Here is a 15,842-nt window from a genome sequence, read left to right on the forward strand (position 1 = left end):
TTAAAGATAAGAGTAGATGGAACCATTTGCACAAATGGTGCCTTGCTTCATAACACAGAGCGACATGCAGCTCCGCCTTGGTGAAGATCACCCATGCTGTTCCATAGAAAGCAGCTGCTTACCTTTGAAGAAGAATGCCTCTCCTCTGATCTGTGCCACGGCATCAAAGTGAGTGTTGCACCTGTTGGGTATGTCTCTTCTGAGTCTGCAGAAAAACAGCACTCAGGTGAATGGCAGCCCTTCCTCCACAGCAGTGCCTTCCAGCTCCCCAGGATGTGGCGCTGCTCCACTAGGTGAGCAGCAATTCCCTCCCTGCTGACAACACTGGCTCACATGGTTCAAGACAATTCTGCAGGGGACAGAGAACTGGAATCTTCCCCAATGTTCAACAGGACATTGCTGTAGCTAGAAATGCGGCAGAAGGTCACAGAGGCCTAAAATTTGGTGCCTCCTGCTGTGAAGCCAGCCTTGCATTCAGGGGATTTTCCAAGGCAGAGGCTCTGCAAAGCTTTTCTGGGCAAATGTCAGCTTTAAGAGTTTTCTCTACAAAATAAATCTGTGGCAGATGTTAGAATCATGCCAAATTATTATGAATTATAGTGATGGGTATGAATAAACGTGGTAAGTATCAGTTTGGTATGTCTTGATATGTCTGAACTTGCTAGAGAATTCTGGGAGCAGGATTCTGTTAACATCAGATAAATGTCCCTTTCTGGATGGCTTCACACTGTGGACTCTAGTAAATGAATGATGACAGGGTAAACATTGATTGCGCTTTGGCCTGGGTCTGTTCTATAGCCCTTCTTTCCGAAATGTTAATTAAAGAAAACCAGTAATAAATACCCATTGGGTGCATTTCTAAGACATGTGACTCGTTTGAGAATAAAAGATGTAATTCCCAAGCAAAGTAAATTAGTTAGTAGATTCCCCAATTAACTTCTGAAGAGTTTCAAGCCTATGAGACAGAAGACCTGGAGGTAAGTTGTATCCCGCTTTGTGGGATGTTCAAGGAACTTTAGAACCAAAAGGACTCTGGGTGATATAGACCCTGATTTGTGGGACACGTGACAGAACAAGTACCTGAGAGGGGAAAGAAAAGAAGAGAAGAGAAGGTCTCCATCTACAAGTGGCAGATATACCAGCTTTGTTTTCCAGGCCATCATAGTTACTAAGGGTTTATACTTGGGAGATTGAGACTGTCAGGTCGGTTTCCCACTCTGGCATTCCAAGTGCAGAAGGTGGGGGCCCACAAAAGAACTTACATACTTTGCCTCTATAGGTTCTCTTTGAAACAAACAAACAAACCAATAAACATTCCCCAGAGTCACAGACTCTGGAAAATAGGCTGCCACTATCAAGTGATTTAAACCCAGAAAAAACAGGAAGGAATACTTGAATTCCTTCCCTAGTAGTACCCCAAGCTCTTTTGCCACAAGAGAGCTTGAAAAAAGAAACAAAAAGCACAGAAAATAAATGGTATGTCTTATAGTTGACCTCTTAGGCTAGGCAGATATTCACAGAGAGCTCCTATTAGCTTTCCAGGACACGAGAATCAAATCATCACCTTAAAAAAGATGATTTTATTAACAAAAAAAACCCCCATATACTTAATAAAGCATACGTGGTTGCTAGGTGTCACAGAGCAACTAAGAACAACAAATTAAAACACAGAGAACATAGTATCTCTGGGTACAGCTTCAATTATGAATGGTGCGGGGGGAGGGGGGAGCACATGGATTTTACAGAGAAGCTTAGCCAAACAACCAAAACAAAGAAAAATACCCTGATCACAACTAAATACATATTTTTCCTTATTTACTCATGATCTCTTCATGGTCTAGTCCAATTCCATGCCCCCAATTCCAAGGAGGTATGGTAGTTCTGATTACTTTATCTGTTCTTTCTAACCCTTAACTTCAAACTCCTACAAAGAGAGATGGCAGCAGGTATGTATATACAATTAAAATTTCAATACCATGTCCCATTGGTTCTTCTGGCCCCTGCCAACACCCTTAGCTACCTGAGTTTAACCTTTTAGTCACTAAATGCTGGCCAGCACTCCTCCTATTCATGACAGAGGCTTATTAAGGAGTGTGTGTTATAGAACCTTTACTGTTTGTGCGACTCTCTCAAATAAATTACTATGTATTAAGCACATTGTTTTCTGAATTTTCACTGGGACTGGCAATAAGCTGCCCACCTGTAAGCCATTAATGATCTGTTTCAACAGCAGGCACAATCCTCCCTTTCTATGTGAAGCCATCACCTAAGACCCAAGAGATGAGCAGCCAGATGCTTCTCTGAGTAGCATCTCTGTAAAGCTAGAGGAACATCAATGAAGACAAAGTTATTACTCCAGCTTAACAGTGGTTCAAGCCAGAGCCCACTGGGCCCCCTTTATGGGAGCAGTAGGGTACTTGCTAAACAAAAAGCCCACAGGCTTGCCTGGACTTACACCCTGAGCTGCTGGGCTTACAGCTGTACCATGAGGCAGCCACAGATACCAAACAAAGAGGATGAGGAACCAGATGGTGAATGCTTAGATAGTGTCTAGCCAGGCTGAGACCCCAAGCCACTTTAACAATGGCTGGGATGGGTAGAAATGGTGTCCCTAGCCTCTGTTTTCTAGAAATGGGTGACAGGAGAGGGATAAATCTGTTGTGTTTACTCCCTCTGGGGCATCTGGTATTGGCCACTGTTGGCAGACGGGGCTAGATTGACCTTTGTGGTCTGACCCATTATGGCCGCTCTTATGTCCTTATGTAACAAAGTATGTGATGGGACTACAGGAAGCATGAAGAATTTAAAGCATAATGAAGCTGTGATTAATAGAAAGCAAGGAAAGAAAATATGAAACATACATAGATCAGCTACTCTCCATGACAGGAAAGCATAAATCTAATTTGCCCTTAGACGACCTCCATGTCAAATTGCCTGCACCATCCTTTTGAACTGCTCTCTATGTAATATGTCAGCCACCCATCTGAGCCCAGTCATGACTTTGGAAGCTCATTCTCCCAAGGTTGAGGGATAAAGGGGTAATGATCACTTCTTGCGTCATCAGTGTCTCTGCAGAGAACATACAGGAGAAAGCATTCTCTTCTGTCCAGGCTCTCGAACTGGACCCATTCCCACGGTACCTGAGCACCCTTCAACTCCATAAAACAAACTTCATGTTAGTGATACAGTGCTGTAAGATCTAAGGGAAGAGCCAGCTCCCTTCTTTCAAAGCATCACAGCAATAAACACTGCTGATACAACTGTGCCACTAAAACTGTGACAAATCTTTGTGCTTCTTAGAACAGTTACTAGCTAAATTACACACATGTTCCAGAGGAATGGGGATTAGAATCCTTGTCCTTCAGCTCCATCGCTTGACCTGAATGACAGCTCCCTTTGCAAATAGCAGAAGGTCCCTTATCTTCTATGCAGTCCAATCACAAGACGGTGAGTGCATGTGCAACTCTCCCGCCTTCCTTTACAAGGGATTTACTTTAAATGCCAAGAGGGAAGGAATCTCTGAGCCCATTATGATGACATCTCCGCAGAGGGTATCTAACTAAACAAGAAGAATAACCAGCCCTTCCACACTATGATGAGGTCATCCTCATCTCCCACCATCAAACCCCCTTTTGTTTCCAGACTCTTTCGGGGATTTTATCAGGAAGAGTCCACCACACAATTCTGATCTGGGTCAATAAATAGATGGAATTATCCTATGGCAGGGAACAGCATTTGCCTGCCCCCACCCCCAGTCTGACACTGCTACCAGCATTCAGGAAACTCTCCATAAAAAGGCCCTTCCCAGGAAAGCCTCTTGCTCATTCTCATGGGGCAGGGAATAAGAGAATATCCTTGCAGCCTCCAATGACCTCCTTGCTTCTAAGGCACAAAGCAGAATTCTAAAGACAGCACTTCAATTATACAAGGAAACCTCCAAATATAACTAAGCCCCTGGGGCCATGGTGAGCTGCATCAACTTCATAATGGTAATTCATGAACTCTGAGCAGATTACACCAACAGAGAGAAGGATTCCATGCTCCTGATATGTTGCCCGGAGCTGTCATGCCTCAGAGATTTATTTACTCCTCTGTGTATTCACTATTCAAGAAACAGTTGTCAAAATGAAAATCCTGTATCAGGTCCTCAGCTGATATAAAATTGGTGTTCCTCCACGGAAGTCAATGGTTTTATGCTGATTGAGACGCCAGCCATAATATGCCATATGCAATATGCCAGCCCCATATCTGCGCCCAGTCATGACTTTATAAGCTCATTTTCTTAAGACTGAGGAGAAAGGGGTGATGTGGCCCCATAGAGTTTAAAAAACAAACTCTCCTGGAGTGACTAACAACAGCTGCAATTGTTACAATTAAAGAATTTTAAAATCATACTTGGACTTTTATCACCCTGATGCTATTTCGGTTATGGCTTTGCTCTTCCCCCAGCTTAAAAGTGTGAGACTCGACTAATCAATTTTGTACTCTTTCTAGTCTCAGAGTGGTAGCCGTGTTAGTCTTTATCTGTAAAAGTAATGAGGAGTCCTGTGACACCTTAAAGACTAACATATTTATTTTGACAAACTTTTGTGGATAAAAACCATTTTATCAGATGAATGGAGTGTAAATTACGGATAGTAGGATATTATATATATCTCTATATCTCCCAACCAGTATTTCTTGTAAGATGAGCAATTGGGTGGCCAGCCAGAAGAGACTGAAATGCTGCCCAACTGACTAGCAGAGTGTCCACAGCGAGTAGCACGTGTCTCTACGGAGAGTGCCTCGGTGCACATAAACTTTATTCCATCCATGGATAGAAAAAATTAGAGGGAACATTGATCCCAGACTTTGTGATTTCCACTCCATGTATCTGATAAAATGGTTTTTACCCACAACAGCTGATGCCCAAATAAATCTGTTGGTCTTTAAGGCGCCATTGGTTTTTCATACCCTTTCTAGTCAGTTTCATGAGCTGATTCTCCCAGTGTTGCTGTCAACTGTTGAAGAGAAATACTTCAGATATAAAATAAAAAGTTTCATTGAATTAAAAACATCATGAAAATATTTCTATGCATAGTAGGCCAAATTCATTTCTGGTACAAGTCATTGAAGTCTATGCAGTTACACCAAGATAGAATTTTGCTCATTGAGACAGAGAGAGAATTCCCATTTTCCTCTTGTAGCTCCTATTGTTAGAAATACACATAATAAAGTCTAGATTTTCATATGTGAATAGCAATTCTGGATCCCCAACTTGAGAAAATATAAAGGGCCCCAATTCTCAGATGGTGGATGCCCAGCAGTTTCTGAAAATCCAAAACAAAATATAAGCTTTGGCTCAAATCCAATAGGGTATATCAATATTAAATCAATACATGTTATAGGTCCAAATACTTTTCTGAATCTGAGACCATGTCTTCACTAAACAGAAGATTGACACTGGCACAATCGATTTTCTGGCTTGATTTAGCGAGTCTAGTTAAGACTTTGTTAAATCAAACTCCAAGGCTGCCCCTGCCGGTGGCTGGTACTCTGGCTCTTGCGAAGAGTAAGGGAAGGTGACAGGAGTATTTGCTCTCATCAGTCTCCCAGTGGCGGGGAAACTCGAAACAAGGTATGTTGACTCCAGCTAGGTAATTAACATAGCTGGAGTTGTGTATCTTTATTCGACCTTTCCTTTTAGTGTAGATCTGGCCTTGGTCTTTGCCAGGTAGACTTATCTCAGGAAAATAAAAACACCATACACCCCAAGCAGAGGTGAAGTTTTGGACTATGTATAAACTGCAGCATGGAGAAATGGCATTCACCTCATTCTTCTTCCTTAATAAGTAGTTCAGAATTTGCACTTTTCCTTTTTTACACACCCTCCTCTCTGACACACACACTGAATTTCTTATTTATGTTCCAGTCCTGAATTAACATCTCATTAAGCTTCTTATCCATACTGGTTTTATCCTTGGATTACTTTTAACCCCTCTGGATCTTCGTTATACAGAGATAACAAAGAATGCAAACATATCATTGGCCAGAATGATCTCTATCTAAGAGGTTCCTAAGCTGGAAGAATTAGCATCTCTGGGAGAAGCACCAATAATGGATTTTCAAAAAGTTCAAAGGTTGGGAACTAGCCATTATTTTTGTGGGGAGGGAGGAGAGGCAGGAGAGTAAAGAAGTCACCCTGTTGCCCACTTCTTTAACTCCCTGCTGCCACCACTGTGGAAGGGAAGCATCCACCTCGTAGTTAGAGAAAACATCCATGCTTCAGATGAGCCTTCACAAGGACATCAATGGCAAGTCTGCTTACTGCACAGTGGAGCGGTTCTCTGGCAGCTCTGGCAGAACGGGATGGTCATCAGGTTTGGTTACTTCAGGCTTGGCTGTTGGGGACACAGAGTCCCTGACTCCTAGGAATGAAAACAAGGAAGCATTAAAGGACACGTCCTCCCCACTAACTGGACAGTGTATGGTTGAGAAGTGAGGTCTGTGAGAGCCAATGATTACGAAGTGAAGCATAAACTCGCTCCGAGGGTGTGAACTAACCATATAGCTGCCAGATTCTGACTTTGTCATCGTAAGGCAGGTCATACTTCAGGGGATCCCCCACTGGTCCCTGGTAATAGGGTCTCATGATAGAATCTAAGGCAGAGATGTGGGTCAAGCCGATGGCGTGGCCAAACTCATGCACTGCCACAGCAAACAAGTCCATCCCATGGGCATCTGAAAATAAAATCACCATCAGCGTCAAAATAACACTGCACGCTTATCATACTTCAGGTGGTGGACATTCAGGAGTCTACTTCAACATGCACATGTGTTTCAGTGTGAGGGAGTGTGGCCTAAAGTTTGGAGCAAGAGGCTAAGAGACTGCAGCAGTGATGTATAACCTAGGCTAGTGATGTATAACCTAGGCTACAAGATTGTTGCAACCAAGACAATCTCCCGAGATAGAAAAGTTTTGCTAACAGCACCTGCATATTTAGAATTTGCAGGGGATGCTGATTAAACCGTAGCAGCACTTTTATTGTATGCAAAGATAGTGCACAGCTCTCACAGTCAATGTTGTGTGCAATCAGCATACATCTTACTTCACATGCCCTTGCTTTATGGGCATGTCACTTTAATAATACAAGTAGGGTGCCTACTGCTGGTCTACAGGAAATCAGCAGGGATCTTCCTGGGAGAGATAGTCTCTGATCAAACAGACCTCTGGTCCACATGTTTACAAACAGGAAATGCTTTTCCTATACAGTTGGGCCAAAATACCGGTGTTTCATTCTAACAGCGAAGGGATGGGGATATCCACCACTGAACAGTTACCACATTGCTATCTGTCAAAGCTGTCTTCACTGCCAGTTGGATATTCCCACCCTCTGAACTGCTGGAGTTAGCACTGCACTTAACGAAGCTCTCAAGGACCTGGAGAGACAAGGCCAACGTAAGGATTTTACTCCATACAGGGACAAGATCACTGGAAAGCCTCAGGTTCACTGTCATGAGATACAGAGTTTCAGGCTTCACACAGGGCACCTTTATTAGCAGCTGTATAGCAGCAGAGTTAAACCTGACATGTGCCTAACAGGAGTGGCAATGGGTCCTGCCTGAGTGTCTCTCTGGAAATCTCAGTTGACTGTCCAGTTTTCCTTAGGAAAACATCCTAAGGGGGTTCCACAGTAACTGCCCACATCTCCACAGCTTGCCCCAGAACTTCATGTGGTGTGAGCCAAAAACACCTAAGTCACCAAACACAATGTCAGTGCATTGGAAGGATGCGTGTGGACACCTCCATGATCCAGTCTGAGAATGGGCAGGGCAAGAGGAAGAGTCCAGTGAACAAATTGTTTGGAATAAAGGACTTTGTGCAAAAAGGGTGCAAGTGGAGGAGGAGGGAGCTGCCTGTTATAAGGCAGCTTTTGTGGGGAGGATTCAAAATCAGGTTGTCTATGGTCACAGCAGCAGCAGCAGATGCAGCACTGATGGTGGAATGGTCAGCTTGAACATTCCTTGTACCCAGAGCCTTTCTTCTGGAGGTTCTGATTTTTGAAGGTGGGGAAGGAAAGAGAAAAAGAGAAAATATCACTCAAATTCAGGGAGGAAGCTTAGGTATAAATGAAATTATTAAGCCCAGGCAGCACAAACCACTGAGATATCTGCATGGGAGGTGGCATGATGAAAAAATTAGCAACTTGTGACTGGAGCGGAGACATTTTGCCAAAATTAAACCAAGATGGAGCTTGTGAGGTCTCTGGTCTGTCATGCCGGCCTTCATAGCAGAGATGCCCTTGCTTTGCTAAGTGTTTCTGCTGATTGAAGCTGGGCTGCTGGCTTGAAAAGCTGAAACTGTGTTTTACATTGAAATTCTTAAATGTCTTAATCGTGTGGAGCTGGTGAGCCGCTGCCCTGACTTCCTAATGGCAGAGAAGATCACTTGTTTTTAAGCCATGTCTGGCGCTGCCCTGACTTCTCTTATTGGAAGCAAGACAGATGGTTACTGGCAACTGAGAATAGAAGCCTTCAGCCCAGCCTGGGTCTTCACCTCCAGGTGCATTCCCCTAGCGAGTGGGCAGCTGTTGGGAGCTGATCACTCCATAGTCAGGAGAGGACTGGGGCAGAATCTTGGGATCTGAATTTTCTTCTATCTGGGGTGCAAAGAAGAAGCAGCGCTGATGAGGGATCCAGTACCTCACTCCCCACTGCTGTGAACCTCATGCCTTCATTAACACAGCTAATGAATCTCCTGAACTGGTAGAATTTTATGTCCCTTACTATGCTGGGTAGAGGAGATTCAGGTCCCTGGTCATGGAGTATGGCCAGAATGGGAAGAGCAGGAGTGAACTTGAAGGCAAAGTGTGTCTGAGAATAGAGTGGGGAAGGGTGTGGGCTGTTTTTCACTGGCCTCCTATTTATTCTTCATCCTTCCTGTTGGCCAAGAGGTCTGCAGAGAGTATAGGAGTGTTGTCTGTGGGCTTTGCAAGCAGATACCTACAGATCTCACTGGGTGGAAATAGGGCTTGAAGTATAGTTATAGGGAAGGACATAGGTGCCAGGGCTTTTCCCTGAGCTGGTCTCTGCATTGCCAGTGCTGGTGCTACATGACTCATAGTTTTACTGGTGAACCTGCCACAGAGCAGGGTTGAGGAGCCCTGTGAACTCAACAGCAGTCCAACCAACCTGTCTATTAAGAGACTCAAAGGCAGGCAGACCCAGGCAGGGACCCTGGGAGGGGCAGAGGGGTACTCTGGGTTATATGGGTGTGCTCATGAGGAATTGTGGGGGGAAACAGGAATAAACTACAACCATTTTCCTCCCTGATTTGGACCCCTGGATGGACAAAAATGTTACTGGCAGTTGGGAAAATAAGAGTCTTGGTCACTGGTCCTGTATCCCTGCAACCTGGGGGCTCTGCTACTGGCCTCCTACTTGGCCTGTCCTGCCATCAGCCATTCACTCAGCCCCGCTGTTGGCCTCCCATGCCCTGCTAGGCTGCCAGCCAGAGGTGTAGTGAGTGGGAGGCGAGGGGGGGGGGATTTGCCCCTGGGCACCACGCTAGGGAGGAGCTGAGCTCGGGTGGGACTGAAGCGCATGCCGCACGGGCCCATGTGATGCATAGAGCAGCGAGCCGGGAGCTGGTCCACATGCTGCCTCCCTGTACACACTGTACAACAATGGTCTAATAACACTTCAAAGACTAACAAAACATGTAGATCATATCATGAGTTTTCATGGGCAAAACCCACTTCCACCCACGAAAGCTCATGATATCATCTACGTGTTCTGTTAGTCTTTAAAATGCTACTAGACTATGTGTTGTGTTTTAAGTTTTTCCTGTTACAGACTAACTCAGCTACCCCTCTAAAAGTTAATACAAATGGTTGAGAAACACTGCTCTGTACCATTCCTTTTGGCCTCCCTGTTTCCCTTCTCCTTTGGCAAGTTAGGCAGGCAAGAGTTTTGGTAAAAATATATCAGACATGTGCACACAGTACATGCTCTACTTCAGCTGGTGCCAGATAATCAGGGCCTCAATTCTAAAGGAGTTGGCATTACTAAAGTGACCGATCCCCCCACATTTTGTTGAGGATTTTCCAAAGAAAATGTTGGTGTTTTCTATAGGTCACCCACATTTCCTAGTCATAGCAGAGAATTGGGATTAACATGGCTTTCTCAACTTACACATGTTCGGACGTTGTGATTGTGAATACCTGGAGAGGCAGTCTGCCAAAGGCAAGGCTGGCCTTGAATCTTGACATTTATGGCCACATGAATGGCTTGTGTGAAATTTGAAAGAGCAGCTCAGAGATCCCGCTCCTTTATGTAAGGATAGAATCTCACGGCAGCCTAAAGGAAAAAGTCCTTGTGGCAGACAGAAAGCCACCTGCAGTGTAATCTCAGCCTTAGGCTACTTATTATTTCTGGTGCCTTCAAGAAAGTGAGGGCGATTCTTGTGTTGTGTGTTAGTTTTATTTAAAAGTTTTTCTGAGTTATTTTAACAGGTAAGTTAATCTCTTACCTTCATAACTCTGATGTAGTTTATCGCTGTGCAATAGTATGAAAAACAATTTGGTTAACTAGGCTGTTAGGAAGCATTATAGATTGCCTACAATAAACTTAATACACTCAAAATCTTTTTTAACTTTTATTAATTAAAGCAACAAAGTTACTCATTTGCTATAACAGTGGTTTTAAATGCTTCATTAAAATATAGTGATGACATTCATATTTGGGTTCTATAACTTTTCTTGTATTTTATAAAGCTTACACATTTTAAGCATTTGACATGTTTTATGTTAAAGACATGAACCTAATGGGAACAGGATATGAACAAATAAAAGAGACAAAATTATTTAACAGAATATAAATCACTAAAACTATAATTTATCTGCAGTTAGTAAAATAAGTAATTCATTAAATGATAAATATCCTAAGAGGTGAATTATTTACAGTAGCATAGTGAGGGATGGCAGGGAGGGGGAGGGCAGTTGCTCTCAAGTGCCACACTAGGGGCATGCCAAGTTAGTCCCCCTCCACTCTCCCTGTCATCCCTTGGCTCACCTGCTCCTCCTTTGCCCACTGCTGCTGGCTGGAGCCTCCTCCCCATCTCTCCGCCCCCAGCCTGACCCTCCTCCATCTCTGTTGGTGGGTTAGTGCGTGTAGGGCTCAGTCCCAAACTGAAGGTGGCAGAAGAAAACGTGATACAAGCCCCCCCCCCCCCCCCCCAGGGTCAGGTTCAGCCCTACATCAGGTTCAGGGCCCAGCCACAGGCCATGGGAGTGCAAATTTTGCCTTTGCCCCCTGGTGCATAACATTCTTGCTACGCCTCTGCTGCCAGCCCCACTCAGCCTGGGGTCCCAGCCAGCAGTTAGGCCCATTCCTGGAGGGGCTCCACCTCCAGGCCTCACATGCTGGGTCCTGGCTGTTGGTGGTGGTGGTGAGGGGCACAGAAGGGGCAAGGGATGTATGTACAGCTCAGCACCACAATTCCAAAAACTATTCCAATGCCACTGCTCTAAGGGATGTGCACAGAACCCCTAAACCTGACAAGTACTCATAACAGAAACAAATAATTACAAAGGGAAGGGTTGGGAGAGCACAAGTTCTGCTCCAACTCTCTTACCCTGACCTACCTGATGATCGGAAGGTCCAATATTCATCATCATCAAAATGAGTGTCTCCTGCGGTATGATGGTCTCCAGGGAAGAAAGCGTGTGCTACTGTGCCGCCAGGCCCATCAAAGGGATACCCGTCATCGTGGTCTGCTTTGGAGAAGTCTATTTGTATATCAGCATTATTACCTGCCACTTCATGGAAATTCAGCGGGGTGATGTCACTCCAGACCTTCAGAGCATAGTACATGAGGGCACGGACCGTGTCATGGCCTAGGTGGGACTCTCTGGGGAAGGTGCGGACTCTGGGATAGAAAATGGAAAACAAGGGCATGGAAATAATCAATATCTGTGGCTGTTCAGCTTTTTTTCATTCTACTGATCACTTGATGATCCTCCAAATCTCATCTTCCTCTCAGTTCCAAAATCCTTAGCTTATTCTGCACACCATCACCAAGAACTCTGTAGATGACTGATGATCTGTCGACCACAGTTTGGCAACCACTGACATACTCAATACTCCACTATCAGTTCTCCTACGGTATGTCTACACTACAATGTTAGTTCGAACTAACATTCATAGCCGCTACACTAGCGCTCCGCTAGTTCGAATTTGAAGCGAACTAGCGGAGCGCTTAGTTCGAACTAGGAAAACCTCATTTTACGAGGATTAAGCCTAGTTCGAACTTACTAGTTCGAATTAAGGGCTGTGTAGCCCCTTAATTCGAACTAGTGGGAGGCTAGCCCTCCCCAGGTTTCCCTGGTGGCCACTCTGGCCAACACCAGGGAAACTCTATGCCCCCCTCCCGGCCCCGGACCCCTTAAAGGGGCACGGGCTGGCTACGGTGCCCGTGCCAGGTGCAAGCCTGCCAGCACCCAGCCAGCAGACCCTGCACCTGGCACGGCACAGAGCCACCCACCCGATGTCCCCCAGCCCACCCCCTCTTCCCGGGACCAGGCTGGCGGCTCCCGGGACCTTGCCCTGGACCGCAAGAGGCGGGCACCTTCCTGGGCTAGTGCGGACATCGTGGACCCTGTCCATGATATCCGCACTAGGAACAGGAAAGTGGCCGTCTAGGGCAGGAGAGCTGCCAGCCTGGCCACCCAGGAGCAGGTGTGCATGGAAATCAAGGGGGTCCACTGAGACCCCCGACCCTGAGCCCTGAGCTTACAATGGCCGTCCTGGGTCAGATCAAAGGTCCATCTAGCCCAGTAGCCTGTCTGCCGACAGCGGCCAACCCTAGGGACCCTGGAGGGGATGGACCGAAGACAGTGACCAAGCCATTTGTCTCGTACCATCCCTCTCCAGCCTTCCACAAACCTTGGGTAGGGACACCACTCCTACCCCCTGGCTAATAGCACTCCATGGACCCAACCTCCATCACTTGATCTCACTTCCCTTTAAACTCTGTTCTAATTGTAGCCTTCACAGCCTCCTGCAGCAAGGAGTTCCACAGGTTAACTATTTGCTTTGTCAAGAACAACAACTTTCTCTTACTAGTTTGAAGCCTGCTACCCATTCCTTTCCTTTGGTGTCCTCTAGTCCTTCTGTATGGGAACTCATGAAGAACTTTTCTGAATGCACCCTCTCCACCCAACCCCTGCTTTTAGAGACCTCTATCCTGTCCCCGCTCCATCTCCTCTTTTCTAAGCTGAACAGTCCCAGTCTCTGTAGCCTCTCTTCATCTGGGACCTGTTCCCAAACCCTGATCATTGTAGTTGCCCTCCCCTCTCCCAGCCTTTCTCTTCCCCTCTCCCACCTCCTTTTCCCAGTCTCCCCCAGTTTTGTTCAATAAAGACAGATTCCATTTTTGAACACAATTGTCCTTTATTTTGTACATCAATAAGAAGGGGGGCTAGGGAAGGGTAAGTGGAAGGAGGTGAGGGAGGAATGGGGTACGAGCCCCCGATGGGGAGGACTGGGCTGGCTCTGCGGGCTTCTGGGGGTGGAAGCTCTCCTGCAGCCCCCCGATTGCCCCCTCTCCCCAGATGGCAGCCTGCGGCAAGTGCAGCCGGGCTGATGGCCGATTACTGTGATGTGCCTAGTGTGGGTACTCCGGGCAATCCAAGCCAGGACTGCTTTGCAAGCGGGGCACCCCTTAGAACTGTCTGTCCGGGGTGGGGGTCAGGACCCTTTAAGCGCAGCCCTCGGCTAGCCTGAGACAGCATCTCCACGCTCTAAGTCCTCCTCTGATGCCCTGCCGGCACTGCTTCCGGCCATCCTTAAGCCCGGTTCAGGGTCCACTCAAAACGCTAATTCGAACTAGTTTTTAGTTCTAGACGCGTTAGTTTGAATTAGCTTAGTTCGAATTAACTAATTCGAACTAAGTTAGTTCGAATTAACGTTGTAGTGTAGACGTACCCCCACCTCTGCCCTCCACCAGGTGAAATGTCAGACCTGGGAAACTTCGCATTTGTGTTCTCTTAGGTGGTGTTTCACAGATTGTCCGTGGTACATCTGATCCAACTCAACATTTCTGTTCAAAATTTCCTTTTATCCAAAAGCAGAACAAAAGTGGAAATTCTGACATTTCCTGAAAAACCATTTTTTAAAATTAGAATACAATTAATTTAACTAAATATAAAAGTTGAAAGGTTGAAGTGGAAATGGAATGCTTTGATCTTATTAAAATAAGATGTCTCGTGTAGTTGGGGTCAGATTTAATTTACTATCCACAACAGTTTCATCCAACCAGTACTTTCCAAAGGAAAATCATTCTTCTGGAAAATTTTTGACATGTTCTAACCTCCAGTGCTAATGGTGATTTTATCTTTAGAGTACCAGCAGGCCACCAAAGCATGCCATGTGCAAAAACAATTAAAGCAGTCAGGAAAAGAAAGAAAAACAAACATTTAATATTCACAGAATCCTAGATTTTCAAGCCAGAAGGGATCATCGTGAACCTCTAGCTTGAGCTCTTACAAGTTCAAAGAATTTAGCCCATCGTTAAACCATAACATAGTAAAAACCCAGGGGTAAGATTAAAATTCACCTCTAATAAAGAGCCTGCCATGGACATAGTATAAGTTCATGAACAGAAAAGATGATGTGTTTTCAGACTATTTATAATTGTGGAAAGAGGCTGGCAGGGACAACTACTGAGGGAGAGCAGGTTCCAAACCTGAAGGCCTGGGATAGTGAATAATTGACCAGTCACCAATTTATAGTATGTTGGTGGAACCATCTAAAACTGGTAAGATTATGTGAATTCCAGGTATTTCTTAATCCAGTTAGGAAGTCCAACGGGCTTTTCTTTTCTGTAGCAGATCACTTACCTAGCTAGTATCCTCTAACACTGAATGGAGTTGAATAAATAAACATTCATACAGCTGTTATCACAGAGATTAAAATATTATATTGATTAATGTAGTGTAGTCCAGTGGATAAGGCATTAGACTGAGACTCAGCAGTACTGGATACTTTTCCCGGCTCTGTCCCTAGCTTCTCTGAGGAAGAAATTTTCCCTGCTCCATGCCTCAGTTTTCCCATCTATAAAATGGAGATAACAATACTGACTCCAAAGCATTTTGAGAACAATGGATGCAAAGCCCCATATAAGAGCTAACCATGACTCTTAGGGTATGTCTACACTACAAAGTTAGTTCGAACTAACAAACGTTAGTTCGAATTAACTTTGATAGGTGCTACACATGCAAACTGCTAGTTCGAACTTAATTCGAACTAGTGGAGCGCTTAATTCGAACTAGGTAAACCTCATTCCACGAGGACTAACATCTAGTTCGAATTAACTAGTTCGAATTAAGGGCTGTGTAGCCACTTAATTCGAACTAGTGGGAGGCTAGCCCTCCCCAGCTTTCCCTGGTGGCCACTCTGGGCACCACCAGGGATACTCGTCTGCCCCCCTCCCGGCCCTGGAACCCTTAAAGGGGCATGGGCTGGCTACTGCACCTGGCATGGCTCGAGCCAGCCACCCGCTGCCACCCAGCCCTCTGCCTCTTCCCGGGACCAGGCTGGCGGCTCCCGGGAGCCTGCCCGGGGCCGCAAGAGGCAGGCGCCCGCCTGGTCTAGTGCAGACATCGTGGACCTCATCCATGACCTCCGCACTACGCACAGGAAAGTGGCTGCCTAGGGCAGGATAGCTGCCAGCCTGGCCACCCAGAAGCAGGTGTGCATGAAAATCATGGTGGTCCACTGAGACCCCTGACCCTGAGCCCTGAGCTTAGAATGGCCGTACTGGGTCAGAACAAAGGTCCATCTAGCCCAGTAGCCTGTCTGCC

At 45.7% G+C, this 15,842-nt stretch overlaps 1 protein-coding gene across 2 annotated transcripts in view; it reads right to left on the bottom strand.

The window, feature by feature from the left end:
- Window positions 1-15,842, bottom strand: part of MMP17 (matrix metallopeptidase 17) — a 180,868-nt gene that overhangs the window by 12,976 nt on the left and 152,050 nt on the right. The window contains exons 4-7 of one of the 2 annotated variants that reach the window (XM_075898412.2): window positions 11,793-11,908; window positions 6,544-6,720; window positions 6,308-6,407; window positions 123-205 (exon numbers count right to left, since the gene is read on the bottom strand). In XM_075898412.2, the coding sequence (XP_075754527.1) occupies window positions 123-205; window positions 6,308-6,407; window positions 6,544-6,720; window positions 11,793-11,908 (476 nt within the window). Of the gene's footprint in view, window positions 1-122; window positions 206-6,307; window positions 6,408-6,543; window positions 6,721-11,624; window positions 11,909-15,842 lie in introns of both variants that reach the window. The other variant, XM_075898411.2, reaches the window with a different exon arrangement.

The sequence above is a fragment of the Pelodiscus sinensis genome, chromosome Z (genome assembly GCF_052426305.1).
Source record: "Pelodiscus sinensis isolate ZL-2025 chromosome Z, ASM5242630v1, whole genome shotgun sequence".
NCBI classification, from domain to species: domain Eukaryota; kingdom Metazoa; phylum Chordata; order Testudines; family Trionychidae; genus Pelodiscus; species Pelodiscus sinensis.